Here is an 18,160-nt window from a genome sequence, read left to right on the forward strand (position 1 = left end):
ATCACGTTATGCACCTTTGCTTGCCCACGTCCACGTCCACACACGCGCCCACTCGGAAGGTAGAGTCAGATTAATCCACACCATGCATCTGCCCACGGCATTCCTCGCCGCCTTCGCAACAACAGTCCTATCTACACCATCCACCCCTCCCACCCCTCCACACTCCACCAACACAACCACCCTCGTCCGCCGCGGCGACCAATGCAACACCGCCCAGCAACACTACCCCGACGTCCCCGAATGGGAAAAAGCCATGCGCCAATTCTGTTCCATCCACGGCAGTAACCCCATCTTCTCCGACAGCGCCACCGTCTTCACCTACACCATCACCGGCCACGACAATAAACCCATCGACTGGATCTTCAAAGTGAACATCGACAACGAATTCGCACACCACTTGTGGAGCTGGATACCGCTTACGCAGGAGTGCCTAGACGGGTTTACGGCGCTGACGAAGGGGGAGGGGGGTGGCGTGGGCAGGAGTTGGTGTTATTGGAAGGCGAGGACGAGTCAGGATGATAGTGTGGGGTTTTTGGGTGGGAAGTGGACGCAGCATTTGCCCAAGGAGAATCAACCGGATGGGTATATTACTTGGGAGAGTCGGGCGAGGAAGGGGCAGAAGGGGATTTGAGATGGGGTGAATTTGAGGAAGAGGGTGTTCTTGTTACTACTTTGACATTCTTGGTTATGTGGGCGGCGGTATGGAAATTCTTCTTCTTGGTTATGCTGTTTTGAGATGCGAAGCTTACCGGAGTCATGTGGTAGCTTCCGATGGCTGTAGTACATCGGCCGTTTGTTCCTGTTGCTTTGATAATGCCCAAAGTATTTACAGAATCATCGACTTATATTCAGAAGCCAATGATTTGTCCATGCGTGGTTGAGAAGAGGATATTGGCGATCGTACCAAGGTCGTGAATATCTGTTCCGATAGCGTCTAGTGCGCGCGGGGATATTCGTTCCACCGAAAATCATATCGTAGGCAAATAGTATCCAGTCAATTGCAATACAGATGAACGAATGCGAGCAGTGGATTGCAATTATCGAGACGTGGCCAGGTGTGGAGGTTAGCGGCTCTCCAGGGCTAGGCTCAACGGGATGGATCCATTGGAATTAGTCGGGTGGGGCGGCTTTGCAGGGGTCCAACACCGACCAAAGGGAAGTTCGAGTACCTTCGAGTAGCTTTCTGGCCACCTGTGCTCTCTCTCCCATTGCACTATCGCCTACGACACCTGCAACCGTAGCAGTCGTCTCCACACCAATTGAACCCGCACCGCCCGTCCAGTCACGTTATGGCCTGCTGAGTAACGGCATCAAGACCCTGTAAGCTATTTCCTGGTAAGCTCCGAGTGACAACAGGCCCATCCCACGGTTGCATTACTTGGTACCCGCACTACCGGTAAAGCGCTGCAGCGAGAAAGCGAGGGCTTCTACACTTCGGCTCTTATTTCTCAACCACCCACTAACTCTCCACCCCCAGAACAAGAAGTACACCGCCCACCGAAATCTCAATCTCCACGTCCACGTCAAGCTGGCTCCACGCTGCTAAGCTGCCCACCCACCGTCCACGCGAACACCCTTTGGTCAACTCGAAACGGTTTATACTCAATCATGGCATCTGAGCAAGTTGCTACCTCTGACGACGGTCTGACCCCGGCGCAGAGGCTCATGCAGAATCATGGCGTCGAAGATCACCATGTCACTGTCGAGGACGTCCCCGACGAGGACGAGCTTGCACACCCCTCTGCCGAGCTCAGCGAGAAGGCAGCTGGCAAGCAACCTGCCTCGAAGAAGCCTGCCCTCAACACGTCGTCTGAGGAGGCCTTCCCGGCTCTCGGTCCCGCCAAGCGCACTCAGGCTCCTGTCGCGCCCACCTGGGGCAAGAAGCCTGCCTCTGTCACCTCCAACGGCGTCAATGGCAGCGCGCCTGCCCCGTCTGCCCCCAGCCGTGGCCCCGCCCTCCCGTCCATGAATATCCCCGGCAAACACACCGAGCGCATCTCCCTCGCTGCCCACCAGGTCGCCCCTCGCGGTGAGCTGAAGAAGCCCATCAACGAGATCGTCCGCGATATCAACAGGCGCTCCAAGGCCAAGCTCGACTACAAGCAGGGCCAGGGAGCTCTCATCTTCGAGGCCACCGGTCCGGTTGAAGCGGTCAGGCAGGCTCTCAAGGAAGTCGCCAACGAAGTCGGCTCCAAGGTATGTCAACCATCAATTCTACTCTGACCAAACTAACATCTGCCAGCAATCCGTCGATGTCCCCGTCCCCGCCTCCGTTCGCGCCCACATCATCGGCCGTCAAGGTTCCAAGATCCAGGAAATCAGCAAGCGCACCGGTGCCCGCATTCAGGTTCCCAAGGCCGAGCCGGGCGAGGATGAAGATACCGTGGTCAACGTTCACATTGAGGGCAATGCCTTGACTGCCGAGATGGCTCGTCGCGAGATTGATGCCATCGTCAACGAACGCACCTCGACCGTCAACCTGCGTCTGAAGGACATCCCTGCCGAGTTCTATCCTTTCCTCGCAGGTCCCAACAACGTCCACACCGACAGGCTTGTCCAGGGCCGCGACGTCAACATCCAGATCCCGCAGTACCACACTTGGCAGTCCCAGGCACCTCCCCAGGCTACTCGCGGCCAGCCCATCCAGTTCGCTCCCCAGGCCAACTTCCCCATCCAAGTCTCTGGTGACCGCGCCGCTGCACAGCAGATCCAAGCTGAGCTCGAGCGCCGCGCTCAGCAACTCCGCCAGCAGTTGGCCATCGAGCAGCGATCCATCGAACGCGGCAGGCATCAGTTCATCGTTGGTGACCGGGGCCACTCTCTCCATGACTTCTTGGAGGAGACTGGCTGCAGCATTGTCATGCCCCCGAGCTCCGACGACAGCGAGACAGTCTACATTGTCGGTCCGCCCAACAAGATCGAGCAGGGTATCAACAAGCTTGAGGACCTTGCTGCTAGCATGACCATGGCTACTGCGGATGCTGCCCGTGAGCACAAGGGTCCCAACGCACAGGCGCACGCACACAACCTGACTCGCTACCTGCGTCAACGCAAGGCCCTTGCTGATCTTGAGCGCATGCACGAGGCCAGCATTGTCGTACCCTCAGACCGTGATGCCCCAACCGGATGGGAGATCTACGCTCGCGACGGAAAGAACAGCATGAAGGCTCGTGGCGACATCATGAGCGTCTTCCAGTCGCACCCTCCTAGCCGTTTCGCGACCATGAACGTCGATCCTTTCTACCACCAGTTCTTGCGTCAGCAGAATGCACCAAAGGTCCGACAAGACCATGGCGTTCACATTGTCTTCCCTGATGAGACCGAGCAATCGCCAGAGTTGATTCTCGTCTACGAGGGTGACGCTCCTTACAACGAGTACGCCATTCCTCGTGGCCGACCCTCCCCAGCTGAGATCAAGGCATACCAGCAAGGTCTGCAAGACGCTCAGCGGTTCATTATGGGTCTGACCAAGAACCAACCACAAATCGATACTCGTGGCCTTGAGTCTAACCCCAAGTTCCATCGCAAGATCGAGCAGTTCGTTAATGAACAGCAAGAAGGTCTTACACCCGACCAGGTTCCCGTTCAGGCGCTGTTTGGTCAGCGACGACCGGAGCCTCACAGCCGCTCAAACAACAGCTTCGCGATCCGTGGACCGTCGAGCGCCGTTGATGAGCTCAACAAGAAGATTCTCGCTTTCATCGAGCAAGCTGAGAAGGACGAGCTTGAGCGCAACCACGTTACTACATTTGACTACCCCCAGAAGTACGCCAGTCATCTTGTTGGCAAGGGTGGAGAGAACATTCAGCGTCTGCGCCAGAAGTATGACGTTGATGTTCAGATCAACGACGGTAAGGTCGAGCTGAAGGGACCTTCCGCCAAGGCACAGCAATGCAAGAAGGACATTCTTGACATGGCCAAGAAGCTCGAAGACGAGGCTACACACACCTTGAAGGTTGCGCCTCAGTTCCACCGCGACCTGATCGGTGCTGGTGGCAAGCAGGTAGAGCGTCTGCAGGACCGCTACGGTGTACGCATCAACTTCCCCCGCCGAGCACAGAACGACGAGGAGGCAGCAGATGCGTCATCACAGAAGAACGTTCGTTCTGGTCAGAACCAGGATGAAGTCATCATCCGTGGACCCAGGAAGGGTGCCGATGAGGCCCGCGACGAGGTGCTTAGTCTGCTCCAGTACATCAAGGACAACTCCTTCAACGATACTGTCTCGGTCGCTCAGAGCAACATTCCTCGCCTGATTGGATCAGGCGGTCGCGAGATGGAGAACCTCCGCCTCGAGACTGGATGCCAGATCGACGTCCCCGGCGCGCGTGATGTCGCTGATCCATCCGGCCGCGCGGAGATCAAGCTCAAGGGTACTAAGAAGGCTGTTGAGGAGGCCAAGAAGATCTTGCAGCAGCGTGCCCGCGAGTTTGATGATACCATCGTCGAGACTCTGGATATTGACAGGAAGCACCACAGGAGCCTCATTGGTGGCAGCGGTGCCAACATCCGCTCCATTGTCACCTCGGCTGGCGGACCTGACAACTCGCGTGACTTGGCTCGGATGGTGCGCTTCCCCCGCCCCGAGTCTGATGAGACAACTATCCGTGTTGAGGGTCCCAAGAGTGTGGTTGAGAAAATCGTTGCTGCTTTGAAGGCACAGGCCTCCTCGCTGGAGAACCAGACCACCGAGACCATCGAAGTCTCGCCTGACAAGCACCGTCTGCTTATCGGCCGTGGAGGTGAGACACGCCGCCAACTTGAGTCGCAACTCAGCATCCAGCTCGACATTCCTAAGCAGACTACCACTGGTGCCGCTCGTAGTCAGGTAAAGATTACCGGTGAGCCTGCTGCCGTTGAGAAGGCCAAGGAGCACATCCTCGAGCTCGTCAAGGGCCAGGAGGGCGAGACTATTCAGGTGCCCCGTCACCTCCACCACGCCATCTCAGACAATGGTCAGTTCTTTAGGCAACTCCGCAACCAACACAAGGTTACCGTCGACCACGGCGGTGAACAGGTTCCCGCGAAGCCTGCCCAGGCTGAGGCTGGACGCGCTAGGAAGGGTGCTAACGGTGCTCTTCCTTTGATCACCGACGATGCGACTGCCGGTTCCGACGAGCACTCATGGGAGATCGTTGACAACAACGCTGTGGCAGAGGGCACTGATACCTCCGCCACTATCCCCTGGATCCTGCGTGGACCCACTGAGAGCCTTCCCAAGGCCCGTCAAAGGCTTGAGCAGGCTATTGAGGCTGCTTCCAAGCCTTCCGCCACTGGGTACCTGATCCTGCCCGACCCAAGAAGCTATAGGTAAGCTCACGCGTCCAACACATCTACATTGCAGTCATGCTAACCCTCACAGGCTCGTTGTCGGACCCGGTGGTGCTACAATCAACGATCTCCGCAAGAAGACCGGCACAAAGATTCAGGTCCCCCGCGACCAAGCCAAGGATGAGGCTATCGAGATTGTCGGTACCAAGGATGGCTGCGAGGAGGCCCGCCAGATGATTCTCGACATTGTTTCCAAGGGTGGCAACGGTGGCCGTAGGGAGCGTGCTTAGGCATTTTCATGATCATGTTGGGCATGCTATGACATTTACTATCAAAAGCTTTGGGCATATTTTGGGGTTAAGGTGATCTTGTGGGAGCGATGTTCATTCGATATGGGAGAAGCATCTACTACTCATCTTGGACTACCTAAAAGGGGATATGCTTAGCTGTTGTATACAGAAATAAAGCTTCAAGTTCAAATGTTCTCATTCGAGTGACTGTCGTTGGTTCCGTGTCCGCAAGGCAACGTCGTCTTACATGCCACTGAATCATGATCTGATGTAGCTAAGTGATGTTTGAAGGTAGCGGAACGGTATCTAGCCTCTACTATGATGCTGCCTTCTCTGCTCTTCCCTTTGTCTTGCCATACGCTCCACCAGCCAACTTCCGCATCTCCAACGCCCTCTTATACGGCGGCGCAGTAGGCGGCTGTACAGGATCCAGACTAACCCTATCCTTTGGCAAATGATACGTCGCATCCGAATCATACGCCGACAGATCGCCACAAGCCAGAAACGGAGCTATCCACCGTCGACCACCCTCCTCAACATCATCCTCGTCATCCGTCTCATCCCCCAGATCAATCTCAATCGCACCATCCTCCCTGACCCGGCTCGTAACCTTCTTCTCCGGTTTCTTCGCATCTGAAGACGTCGACTCCTCCCTCACAGGCTCGGGCAACACCGTCCCCGCCCCCAACGGCCTCTCCAAACTCGCCATAAACCCCTCGGGCGGACAAAACCCCTCACAAACCACAAACGCCTCTATACTACTCGCCCGACTACTCCTCGGCTTCGCCACTCTCACACGCTCAAACACGATTTTGAGCTGCGCAAACAACAGATCTACGTCTTTGCCTCTGAAGATCTTGGCTACGAACTTGCCGCCGGGTTTGAGGACGCATAGGGCGAGGTTGAGGGCTGCCCAGAGGAGTTGCGATTGCACGTAGATGTCGAGGTCGTGGAGGCCGGTTACGTCGGGGGCGCCGTCGGAGATTACGAGGTCGACGGGGGAGGAGTTGAGGGGGGAGGAGGGGGAGTAGGTGTCTGGGTCGAGGGCTTTGAGCATGAGGGGGATGGTGGAGGGGTGCGTTATGTCTGCGCGCATGGTTGTTACGCCTTCGAGCGGGGACATGGGTTGGAGGTCGATGGCTACGATGCGGATACCTTCTCTTGGTGTGAGTTTTGGTGTCGAGTCTACCTTCTTTTCCCCCTCTCCCTCTACATCCACTTCTTCCTTTCCTTCTTCCATCTCTTTCTTCTCCCCACCACCCAGAACATAATCCCGCATATTCTTCTGCTTATCCTGCCATCCCGCTCTCCCAAACTTCTCCCCCTTTATCAACACGCGCGAGAGAACCTGGCTCCAACTTCCTGGTGCGGCGCAGAGGTCTACGACGCGCGTTACGCCTTCGAAGAGGTTGAATTCTTCGTCTAGTTGGAGGAGTTTGTAGGCGGAGCGGGCGCGCCAGCCTTCTTCTTTGGCGAGGCGGTAGTAGGCGTCTCGTTTGTCTTTTGAGGATTTGCCCATTTTGGGTGGATTTTGTTGACGTCGATTGACGTCAAACTTCTGGTGTTTAGATGTTGGTTTGGTGGGGTGTGTAGTTCTTTCACTGCGGGTAGGGCGATGTAATGGCCGTGAGGCTTCTGTGAAGATGTGCCAACCACCTCTGAAACGATTTTTCTGGTCAACGTGTCCCTGCTCTTTCTATGTCCTATGCGTGTCTCTCGTCGTTGCCGATCTAGAAAACGTCAATCAATGAGTGCGAGTCATTCGCACGTGAAGTGTGGGAAAGCGCAAGTGGGCTAGAACAAAAGTGGGGCGAGCGGACTCCCGAAGGCCGACAAGTTTTCCAAAAAGTTCACGGCGCGCGCATCCAACCCACGACAAACCTCAATCGCACCCACAGCCCACCATGAAACGCCCCAATCCCGCCCCGAAACAAGCGTCGCATAAGGGTCACAAACCCAAACGTCAAAAGCTCGACGACTTCCCTAAACCTCTTCCGCCGTCCACGAGACCTAAGCGCCGTGTCCAACTCAACGAGCTAGGATGGAAGACTGTGGAGATGCCCGATCGATTGGAGGATACTGAGGGTTTCTACGGACTAGAAGAGATTGAAGATGTTGAGATTGTGAAGGATCCTGTTACTGGCAATCTTACCTTTGAGACTACAAAGACAGAAGATGAGGTGGCACAGGATGTGGAGGAAGCGTGGCAACGGGAGGAGGATGAGCAAAAACGCTTGGAGCAGATTACCTTTGACGAGGAGAAGGTGGTAGGACAGGATGAGAGCGTAGGAAAGAAATTGCAGGAAGCAGATGAGGAGGTCGCATGGGAGGGCTTCAGCGATGAGGAAGACGCGCCGGCGGGGATACTGAAACAGACAAAAGACGTGGATGCTAAGGATGCAGCTGGCGCAACCGCTACCAACGGCGAGCCGGAGGTGAAGAAATTGACAAAGACTGAGAAGAAGAAGAGGGCCAAGGAAGCGAAGCTTAAGAGGGAGGCAGAGGAAAAGGCCAAGGCAGAGCTGCCGACGCCAGATGAGGTCGAAGAGGAGGAGGATGCCGAGGACGACGAACCCTCCGATATCGAAGATCGCGAAGACGGCGAGACGTTCGGACCTGGCGCTTGGGATATATTGGCGAACCACGCCGATGACGACGACGATGAGACAGACGTCCGCGCATGGGCTAAACTCGACCTCTCCGAAGAGATGCTGGGTGCGTTGGCGAAGCTCAAGTTCTCGAAACCTACCAGTATCCAAGCGTCTACTATACCCGAAATCATGTCTGGGCGTGATGTTATCGGCAAGGCTTCGACAGGTTCAGGAAAGACCCTCGCTTTTGGTATCCCGATTGTCGAGACATACCTTGCTGCTCGGTCGACACCCAAAGAGCCCGAAGACAAGGCGCCCATCGCATTGATCATCGCGCCAACGCGTGAACTTGCGCATCAGATTAATGATCATTTGATCGCCCTTTGCGCAAAGGGCGATTTCGACTCCCCGTACATCGCATCCATCACAGGTGGTCTGTCCGTGCAAAAGCAGCGCAGACAACTAGAGAAGGCCGATATCGTTGTTGGAACACCAGGACGACTGTGGGAGGTCATGAGCAGCGGCTCAGGAGTGCTACCCAAGTTCAAGCAAATCAAGTTCCTGGTTGTAGACGAGGCTGATCGTCTATTGAGTCAAGGACACTTCAAGGAAATGGGAGAGATTCTCAAAGTCCTAGAGCCCGATGACGAGCCTAACGAGAAAGACGATATTGAGGAAGCGCCGGAATCTCAACGGCAAACTCTTGTGTTCTCTGCCACTTTCGGAAAGGAACTGCAGCACAAGCTCGCTGGGAAGCAGAAGTATGGTGGTGGGGATCTGATGAACCAACAACAATCGATGGAGTATCTACTCAAGAAACTTCAGTTCCGCGAGGAAAAGCCAATGTTCATCGATGCCAACCCAACTTCGCAGATGGCCAGCAGGTTGCAAGAAGGTCTCATTGAATGTGCCGGTCCTGAGAAGGACCTGTATCTCTACTCGCTACTCATGTTCTACACCAAGAAGCGCGCTTTAGTCTTCACCAACTCTATCTCGGCAGTACGCCGCATAACGCCGTTCCTGACGAATCTGGCGCTCCCAGCTCTACCCCTACACTCCAACATGCCCCAGAAAGCCCGATTACGCTCGATCGAACGATTTAAAGAACGACCCGGATCCATCCTAGTAGCCACAGACGTCGCCGCCAGAGGTCTCGATATCCCCAAGATAGACCTCGTCATCCACTACCACCTCCCCCGCGCCGCCGACACCTACGTCCACCGCTCCGGCCGTACCGCCCGAGCCGACGCATCCGGAGCCAGCATCCTCATCTGCGCCCCCGAAGAAGTCGGCGGCGTCCGTCGCCTCGTCGCCAAAGTGCACGCTCGCGCCAGCGACGCCCCCAAATCAAAGAAAACTGCCTTCTTCATCCGCACCCTAGACATCGACCGCCGCATCGTCTCCCGCCTGAAGCCCCGCGCCGCCATCTCCAAACGTCTCGCCGACACCGTCATCGCGAAGGAGAAGAAACACAGCGAAGACGATGTGCTACGCCGCGCAGCTGAGGATCTAGGCGTAGACTACGACAGCGAGGAGTTTGAGAAGGAAGCACCGGGGAAACGGGGTCGAGGCAGTGGTCGCAAGAAGAAGGAGAAGGAGGCGAGTGAGATGACGAAGGGAGAGATGCAGGCGCTACGGGCGGAACTCAAGCATTTGCTTAGTCAGAGGATCAATACGGGGGTTAGTGCGAGGTATCTAACTAATGGCGGTATTGATGTTGATGCGCTTATGGCTGGGGAGGGGAATATGGAGTTTTTGGGTAACTTGGATGGGCTGGGGTTTGATGAGGTTGTTGAATAGTCGTGTCGAAGAGGATGATCAATTGTACGCAAGTCTTAGCGACCGGTTTCACGAACCTTCTAGGCTTTGTTTGCCTTCCGAAATAATAGACTGCGGGATTGCGGAGCGCAAACTGGGGAGCGCTTTGCGCGTTACTTCCGTACAAACAGTGCATTGGTATATTGTGTGCGTCATTCCGCGACTGTTCGTAGCTCATCATCCAGAACGCTCTAATTTGGTAGTCTTCTCGATGTCTTCAACTGCAACTATGGACCCCGAGGATCAGACTCAGCCAAACGCTGATGACAGAGCGACAAGAGACGAGTCCTCCGCCACGGATCCCGACGTCCCAACCACCACGGAAGTGCCTCGAAAGTCCCAGTTTGCTGGCTACATTACGCTTGAGTATCTCCAAACCATTTTTGTACAGTTTACAATGTGGGCACCCACCATCTACGGCTTGCTCCACTTCCGCGCCGGCCTTTTCACGAGCGATGTCTTCATCTTGGCTGAGTTGGCTTCTGCATTCTTCCTGCCAAACATATTCATCTGCATCCTCGCCATCACGATCGAGTACCTGCAAAAAACCATGGACGCACAGAAGAGAACTCTAAGAGAAAATGCGGATACGGTAAAGGGATTACAAGACGAGAAGAAGGCTTTAGCTGAACAGCTCTCTGCTTGTCTCCAAGGAAGAGAAGAAGCGCATAGCAGGCATCGACAACGCATCAACGAAGCCCGCCTCAGGCACTACACATCCCTCCACAAACACCAAAGCAGCACCATCAGCTTCCTAGAACATCTAAATAGAAACAACGCCAAGGTCTCCGAAGCTCCCCCACTAAACCTGCCCTTCGATAAGCTCTACATGATGCGATCAAGAACACAATTGCGGTTGAGCATAACTGAGAGTATCGAGAAAATTCTCTACTCGAAATCGACACGCGCATTGAGAGATGAGGGAGTCGATGGCTCCATCCGCGATGCAGAATGTGATCTAGAGAAGGCGGCGGTGGTAGATGGATATTTGATGCATCTGGAAGATCTGGCGAAGAATCCTGCTGCTCCTGCTAGGATTGATCCTGGGTTGGAAGTGAGGTTGAATGGGCATAGGGAGAGGCTGGAGAGGTATTGTGAGGGGGATTGGAGGGTTAGGAATTGTTTGCGGAAGGTGGATAGGGCTGAGGAGCAGGGATAGGCGTAGGGCGGGGATCAGAGTAGGCGTGGTGCATACATAGGTAGTGGAGCAGTGAAATGTTACATTTGTGTGAGCCTTGTGTATATTTGGCTCGCCATGGCAGCTTCTCTTCGTGACGTCGCAGGTCCGGCAGAAGATATTTCCCTAAAAGCACTCTGGTCAGTTATACCAGTAGCAATCTCCCGAAATTTGATGACGCTGTCTTAATCGCAAGTCCAAACTGCAAAGAGTAATGTGGTGTGGTTGCCTGATTGCTAGGTGGAAACGTCCACAACAAATAGCAAATGACGTAGTATAATCCACCACACCCAATCGTCTATATGAGAAGCTCTTTCGTCGTGACCAGAACCTTCCTGGACAAGAATACCAGAACACGAGTCATCCCAAGCAAAGATAGCGATGAAAACCGGCGCTGAGCCTGTCACTACCCAACGTCCAACTCCGAACACGGCGACCATGGAGCCCAGTGTCGACAAGGGCAAGCTCCCTTCTGAAGCGGAACCTGATGAGACGCGCCAGGGACCCAGCTCTGTCGACATGGACGAGCTCAACCGGATCTTGCGCAAATCCGTCGACGAGCCGCCACGTGCTCGACACAAGTTCTCACCAGGCACAGCTGTTCTACTTATCTTCTACACAGTGGTTCATATCGCGTTCATCCAGCCCGTATCTTTGATCCTAGGTCGCCAGTTCCTCGTCCCCATCATCTTCATGCTCCTTATCAAGCTCACCGCCACAACCTATCTGGAAGAGGTGGTAAAGATGTACGACCAGTACATCGATCAAATCAAGGACTTGGCAAGCCTTTCGCTCGAACTGGCACATAAGTATGAAGAAGCGGCGCAAGAGAACGGGGAAGCGTTCCGCATGTTTCACCAAGAAGCAAATGAGATGCGTCTAAGATACTATGAAGCCTACTTGGATCACTACCAGACTCTCATCGGTTACATTGAGCCTATCGTCAGGAAGGTCAAAACCCTAGCTGCGCCGCCTAAAGTCAAGGGCGCAAGGAGGAATGGCTGCAATCGCAACAAGAACGACAACAACGCTCTTACGGATACCCTAGAGGACTTCGCTGCAGCACTGAAACAAAGGCAGACCACGACCAGGCTACAGATTGTAGTGGCGGAGAAGATCAAGGACATACTCGATCGCGAGGGCTTGGTACCGGAAGAGATTGATCGACTAGTGGATGAGGCGGAAGAGGATCTGGAGCGTGCGCAGGAAGCTTCGGTTACTCAGACTCAATCCCCGGGTTCTGGTACCTCCAGTTCTATCGCGTTGTCATCACCGGTCGTTGAGAGCGTTGATAGCAAGCTGGAGAAGCATTTCGGGGACTTGGATAGGTGGTTCCAGAGTGTGCGGGATCGGCCTGTTGTCGCAGACGAGAGCTGAAGAGAAAGATGTCGCGGGAAGATTGTGGCTGCCATGGAGTAGATCATGCTGCATGGAAAGTGGATGGGGATGATGAACTAGGAGCTACATGCAGTATTCGTGAGGGCGTCCCGTGCGGCCTGTCCTGGATGTACTTCTATTGGGCAAAACGTAGCATGTATCCCTTCTTATCTCTGTCCACGGTTGCGTGATTGAAGTTCGCGATTGACTTTGTGTGATGTATTCGTGACTGGCCGTGTCCCGAGACGATGCGCGGGCGGGTGCCTTTCAGGTCTTGGTAATCAATGACGTAAGCACGCGGGCGCTCACCCACGGGCGCGCTCCCAGCTCTCGCAATCGAAGCCGTACCACACTTTTCACCGATCTCCTGTGTATCTGACCCATCTTCTACAGTCGCGTTACCAACTTCGGCGACATGATAACGCGAGTGCAAGGGAAGTAGCAATGACGTTCTCTCGTTCGTACGCTACCAGGTTCGCGACCGCGACGCGTCTTCGGAAGACGATCAGAAGATGTTGGAAAGCTGTCCTTCGATCAGACAATCCAGCCTGGCCTCTCATGCATGACTACGACGACACTTGGCGTCGTTCCGCCCCATGAATGATATTATCGACTGCATATCGACTGCCATCCTTTGGCCGCAGTCAGCCTTGGGAGTCAAGGCGCGCCACGGGGATCATCTCACTCTTGCGCAGCCATGCTCCACATTCCATTAATAGGGAGCAGAACTCTTATCCCTGGCTTTTTGCAACATCTTGCGTTGTCGATAGGTGGCTTCCAACTTCCAACTCACATGGCTTCCATGGTTCATGTAACCAATAGCTGGACCCGTACCAAGGGGCGCCAGCATTCGTGTCGCAGTATTCCAAATATCATTAATGTAGATGTATACCTTGTTGCAGCAACTGCTTACTTTTCAAGAGTTGAATGTATGTATGCGACACAATCCTGGCCAATACTGGTGTCCATCATAGCCTCGCACAGCCTTGTGTGCTCGCTACGCGAAGCTGGGTTGGCTGCTTTCTTATTCGTCGAAACTTTACCGATCGCCCTGCGATGGCTTGCACTCGCATATATTACGCAGAAGCCGAGGGCTTGTATCTTCAGCCTGATCCATGCTAACCTCACATACTTAACACACTCTTTCCGCCCGTTGGTCGAGGCGTCCCCAGCCCACATACATCATCGCATCGGCTGACTATACTGCGATGGCGGCAGTAGATCATCTCCCGTGGCGGTTTGAGCACTGGAAGAGACACCCAGAAAAGTTGAATCCGCAGGACTACCATGTTGCCGTCTCGATATGTGAAACCAGCGTAAGTGCATGTACAGAGGAACTATTTTGACGAAGCTGAGGGTACATAGGAAGGCGTCAAATTCAGCGAAAAGCCGGTGCGCGACAGTATTATACCACCGCTGTGTGCAGAGACGGCTGGATCAACTCCGGGTACGAAATGGTCTCTGGAACTGTTAGCTAAACAAACTTCCATGTCGTGGGTTTTACTGAACCCCTAGAAGCCTAATGACTGTCAGTCCATACGTTGATTTTGGGCCAAGCGTTGTCCCGTATTCACTGGATGCTATTCAAGCTCTGCGCGCACACTGGCAACTCCCGTACAGCTACGTTCCTTCATTGGGAGGTGGACCAGACATATCGACGGCCTTCTCTCCTCTTCTGAATGATAAACATTGTAAAGGTGAGTTGGTTCTGACGGGTTCCCAGTCGCAACGTGTCGAACTCCCCGATCGAATGTCTCGCTCGTAGCTTATCTATGCTTACCGAAAGTTCCAGAGTTTGTGCATGATGTCGCCGGCAGCAAAACTACAATCATGCACAATAGCCCAATGCGACGGACCTTCGGAGTGTGCCTCGTGGATGAAGACGACGTTGCTCGTGTCATTAGACGTCTCCAACACGCTCAGAGCTTTGGGTCAAATCCATTTCTATTACCAACCATCCTACTATCTACGGGCGTACATAAGATCCGGGAACTGCAAAACGAAGTCTTCGAGGAGTGCTCGCAGCTAGAAGAAACCATGGGCTTTGACAGCGAAAATCACGAGGTTACATTCGATCAAACGGCAAATTTCACACGAATACCTCAACGACTCAACGTACTGTCGGCTCGTATAGCAAACACTCAATACTACTGCTCCTCTTGTGTCGAGGCACTCGACTGCTTAAAGGCTCAGCTCCAAACCCTACCTAGTGGATATCGCACTAGTGTCTCCGCCGAACTACATGAACAAAGGATGTACTTACGAGCGTGCTTAGAAAATCTTGGCTTCATAACAAAACGAGACAATACACTCGTCCAGTCTATGACACGAACGGTACGCAAGACTCATGCGGCATCTGTTGAAAGCCTATGCCTATGGTTACAGATTCAAGCAAATCTTCAGCAGAGAGACAACCAGCTTAACCACCGGTACGGCGCCGATATGCGACTCATCACGGCGATTACTCTCATCTTCCTTCCCAGAACTTTTGTCGCAACCATCTTCAGTACTACATTTTGGGACTTTTCTCCCGACGATGGCGGCGCGAAGGTATCTTACTGGGTCTACTTATATTTTGTGTCTACGATAGGTCTTACTCTGGTGGTGCTGGTTGTGTGGAGGAGATTCAGCACGATAGAGCGGCTGACAATGGAAATGGCACAATCAGCACGCCGAATCCCTTTGTTAAGAAGACTGATACGAGAGAAGAAGGTGGATGAGGAAGAGTCGAGAAAGAAAGGTGACTGAGGCACATCTTTTGCTTCACATGATCTTTGGTTAGACTCTTCCAATCGACGTGGCCGAATCAGCATGTGTTCAATGACGATGACCACTTCGTTCGGAGAGAGCGGATAAGGCAAATATGAACCGCGGTACAGTCGTCTCGCTAGTCCAGTGTTGTTTGCCCGAGCAAAAGTCGTCTCGCTCAATTTCGCACTGCACTCCACACACAACGAAACAATTTAACCAGGATCTACCGATATCAGCCCAACACGATGAACTCCGTATTCCCAGAAAAGGTCAAGTTGGAGTTGCTGCTACATACTGCCGTGGACCACGTAAAAGCGCAGGGCGTTGGTATCTGCATCTGACAGCAAGCCAGATGCGCAAAAACGGGCGCCTTGATGCCAGAACTACTGCCTACCGAAGAGCGTAGATACGGCATTACACGCGCAAACTTTCCGACCGAACACGTCAAGACACGCGAGAGAGCCGAGCTACTTGCTTTATTACACGCTCTCGGTCTAGCCTCCAGCACGATGAAGAAACGATGTCCGCCTGATGTCGAACTGCGGACTATGCAGATCTTTTGCGAACACCCATCGGTCATATACACTGTCAAACATCACCTTCAGTATTCTCCAGCAAGCTTAGAAGACGAAGTCAGTGGAAACGATCGCGCCATGATTAAGAGAGTTGTCCAAGCCATTAAAAGGCTCGAGAGAAGGTCTTTTAAGGTTTGCTTAACAATCGCAAATATGGAAGACAGAGCGCATAAGAAAGCAAACTTAACAGCAAGGCAACGAGGCAGGTTCGCGTGTCGACAACGCCGCCGACTGCAGCACGCTCGGGAAAAAGTATCAACAGTAGTGCGTCGCACCTTGGAGGACGAAAACTCTACAGAAGCGCTCGTAGAGGGGATTCAGGAGCTCACATTAGCTCATTAGGCACGTTATCACCAGACGTCGTCATCCGTATCGCCGACATCAAGCGCCTCGCATGCAGCCCCTCCTCCAACAAACGCCTCATCTTGATCCATCAACCTCATTCCCTCATCCAACACGGCCCTCCCATGCCGCCACTCCCGGAACAGTCTTCGACCGCACAGCTTCCACAAAACGCTCGTAGATGGAGCGCGTTTGCCAAAGAGGAGGAGGCGGATCGCAGTACCACGGAAGTGCAACATGGTGCATCCAACATATGAGACAATGAATAGGAACGTCGAATAGCAGAGCTGTATCTCACTGTTGACGACCAGCGGGATCGAGAGTTAGAGAAACGGTGTTTGAAAATCTCGAGCCAATGGAGCTCTTGTGTTGACGATCGCTCTCTTTTCAAACGGTTGAGCTGATGAAACCGTTTGCGTTATCAATATCGTCTGTTGATGAATTTGAGATCGAGTGTTCCCAATGGAGGTTGTTGGAATGAAGAGGCTATCTTATGTACGTCCGGCACACGGCGGTACTTCGCCGTAGGCGACACAGAAGCAGACCATGGGGCCCAACAGTCTGTTCCACAAGGCTTCGGTGGGTGCACAGGTATCAGCGTGCACTTCAGGACTCAATCTTATTGACTATAGCAAGAAGTGCCAGCAAAGCTGTCGTAGATTAGCGGAATATTGACATGTGCAGCGACCAGTTTGACTCACAGGTACCAACGGTATGTTCGAAAAGGCCACAGTCTCAACTGGAGACGCCACAATCCACATCTTTTGCTGCACAATGCACTTTTCTATCGTTTTTGTCGTGGAATACGCTGTTCGCAAGCAGCCATAACCATGAGCGAACCCCAAAGGATGGGAAGATGCCGGTAGGGCAGGTCCCAATGGGTCAGAGAGCAAGCGACGCAGATTCAGGCAATGTACCGTAGCCAATGACACCAATCACCGAGATCCGACCCAAGGTGACAGACTCCAAAGCAGGGTCCAAGAGCAGTACGCAAATGGAAACCATTGAACGAGCGTAGAAGCTCCAGGACGAGAGAGCAGAAATGTCGAGGTGAGCGCGAGTCTGGTACCACTTCTGGAGCGGTGAGCGGTGAATGCATGATACGCATGAGCTCAGCTTGCAGCGAGGAGAAGACATGAGTTGGATGGACGACAGATGCTTGTACGTTACCTGCATGTAGGTCTGAGAACTCCGTCGAGATATCATCTCTTTTGTACGTGGTCTGAGAGTGATGTCCAGGTCACACTCTCACCTCGGAAGCGATGCACACGTCCTCGGAAACACAGTACAGAGAATTGATGCTGAAGATATAGAAACGAAAACAGTCAGAGTTGATGGACAAGCTGGGGAGTCATCGCGGGAGAGAGAGGCGGACAGAGGAGAACTGTCACATAGATGTCGAATAGCTGCTACTATCACAGAATAGACGTAGCACGCCAACCAAGAAAAGAGCTAAACAGGCCTGCAGCCTACATTAGCTTGAAACCCTACAAGATAGACAAGTTGGCGTTGATGTAGGCTCTAGACCTGTTCAGCCTTTTTCTTGTATGAGGTGGTAGTAGACTTCGCGACGAATTGATCTGGATCTTGCAGTATAGATTCATTGGACGTGCACAGTCGCAGGCGATGGGTGCTGCGCGGAGGAGCGATTTGTAGCTCCATCGTTCGACAGAGCTGCTATGGCTGACAAATGACAGAGAAGGTAGCATATGAATCCAAACAGGCGAGCGAATGACGTCGCATAGAAGGTTCTGATGGTGAGTGACGAGACATGGAAGGAGGTTTGACGGCAGAAGTGGTCGCGCCAGTCCCGAAGATTTGCCGCTAGCGCCAAAGCAGCAAGGGTCCTCAAGAAATTCCATCGAAGCACATCGTCACCGGTGGCTACCGTCCGACCACGAGCTCGCCCACGCCCTCGCCTCACCCCCGGAATCGCCCAAAACACATCATATCCTCCAATAATACATA

General features: G+C 53.6%; 5 protein-coding genes across 5 annotated transcripts; 4 read left to right on the forward strand and 1 right to left on the reverse strand.

Moving 5' to 3' along the window:
* Positions 1-1,608: 1,608 nt before the first annotated feature.
* J4E84_009224 (uncharacterized protein) lies at positions 1,609-5,561 on the forward strand (the record flags this gene model as incomplete). Its single annotated transcript, XM_049391787.1, has 3 exons — positions 1,609-2,196; positions 2,243-5,310; positions 5,363-5,561. 3 exons carry the CDS (start codon positions 1,609-1,611, stop codon positions 5,559-5,561), a joined length of 3,855 nt encoding a protein of 1,284 aa, XP_049240425.1.
* Positions 5,562-5,877: 316 nt separating this feature from the next.
* J4E84_009225 (uncharacterized protein) lies at positions 5,878-7,080 on the reverse strand (the record flags this gene model as incomplete). Its single annotated transcript, XM_049391788.1, has 1 exon — positions 5,878-7,080. The coding sequence occupies one exon, from the start codon at positions 7,078-7,080 to the stop codon at positions 5,878-5,880; it is 1,203 nt and encodes a 400-aa protein (XP_049240426.1).
* A 385-nt stretch (positions 7,081-7,465) lies between these two features.
* MAK5 (ATP-dependent RNA helicase) lies at positions 7,466-9,952 on the forward strand (the record flags this gene model as incomplete). The annotated part of the gene is made up of 1 exon (XM_049391789.1): positions 7,466-9,952. The coding sequence occupies one exon, from the start codon at positions 7,466-7,468 to the stop codon at positions 9,950-9,952; it is 2,487 nt and encodes an 828-aa protein (XP_049240427.1).
* Positions 9,953-10,199: 247 nt separating this feature from the next.
* Positions 10,200-11,129, forward strand: J4E84_009227 (uncharacterized protein; the record flags this gene model as incomplete). The annotated part of the gene is made up of 1 exon (XM_049391790.1): positions 10,200-11,129. The coding sequence occupies one exon, from the start codon at positions 10,200-10,202 to the stop codon at positions 11,127-11,129; it is 930 nt and encodes a 309-aa protein (XP_049240428.1).
* Positions 11,130-11,585: 456 nt separating this feature from the next.
* On the forward strand, positions 11,586-12,524 carry J4E84_009228 (uncharacterized protein; the record flags this gene model as incomplete). Its single annotated transcript, XM_049391791.1, has 1 exon — positions 11,586-12,524. The coding sequence occupies one exon, from the start codon at positions 11,586-11,588 to the stop codon at positions 12,522-12,524; it is 939 nt and encodes a 312-aa protein (XP_049240429.1).
* Positions 12,525-18,160: the final 5,636 nt, after the last annotated feature.

Source organism: Alternaria hordeiaustralica (genome assembly GCF_023758085.1).
Source record: "Alternaria hordeiaustralica strain BMP 2776 chromosome Unknown scaffold_27, whole genome shotgun sequence".
In the NCBI taxonomy this organism is placed as follows: Eukaryota; Fungi; Ascomycota; class Dothideomycetes; order Pleosporales; family Pleosporaceae; genus Alternaria; species Alternaria hordeiaustralica.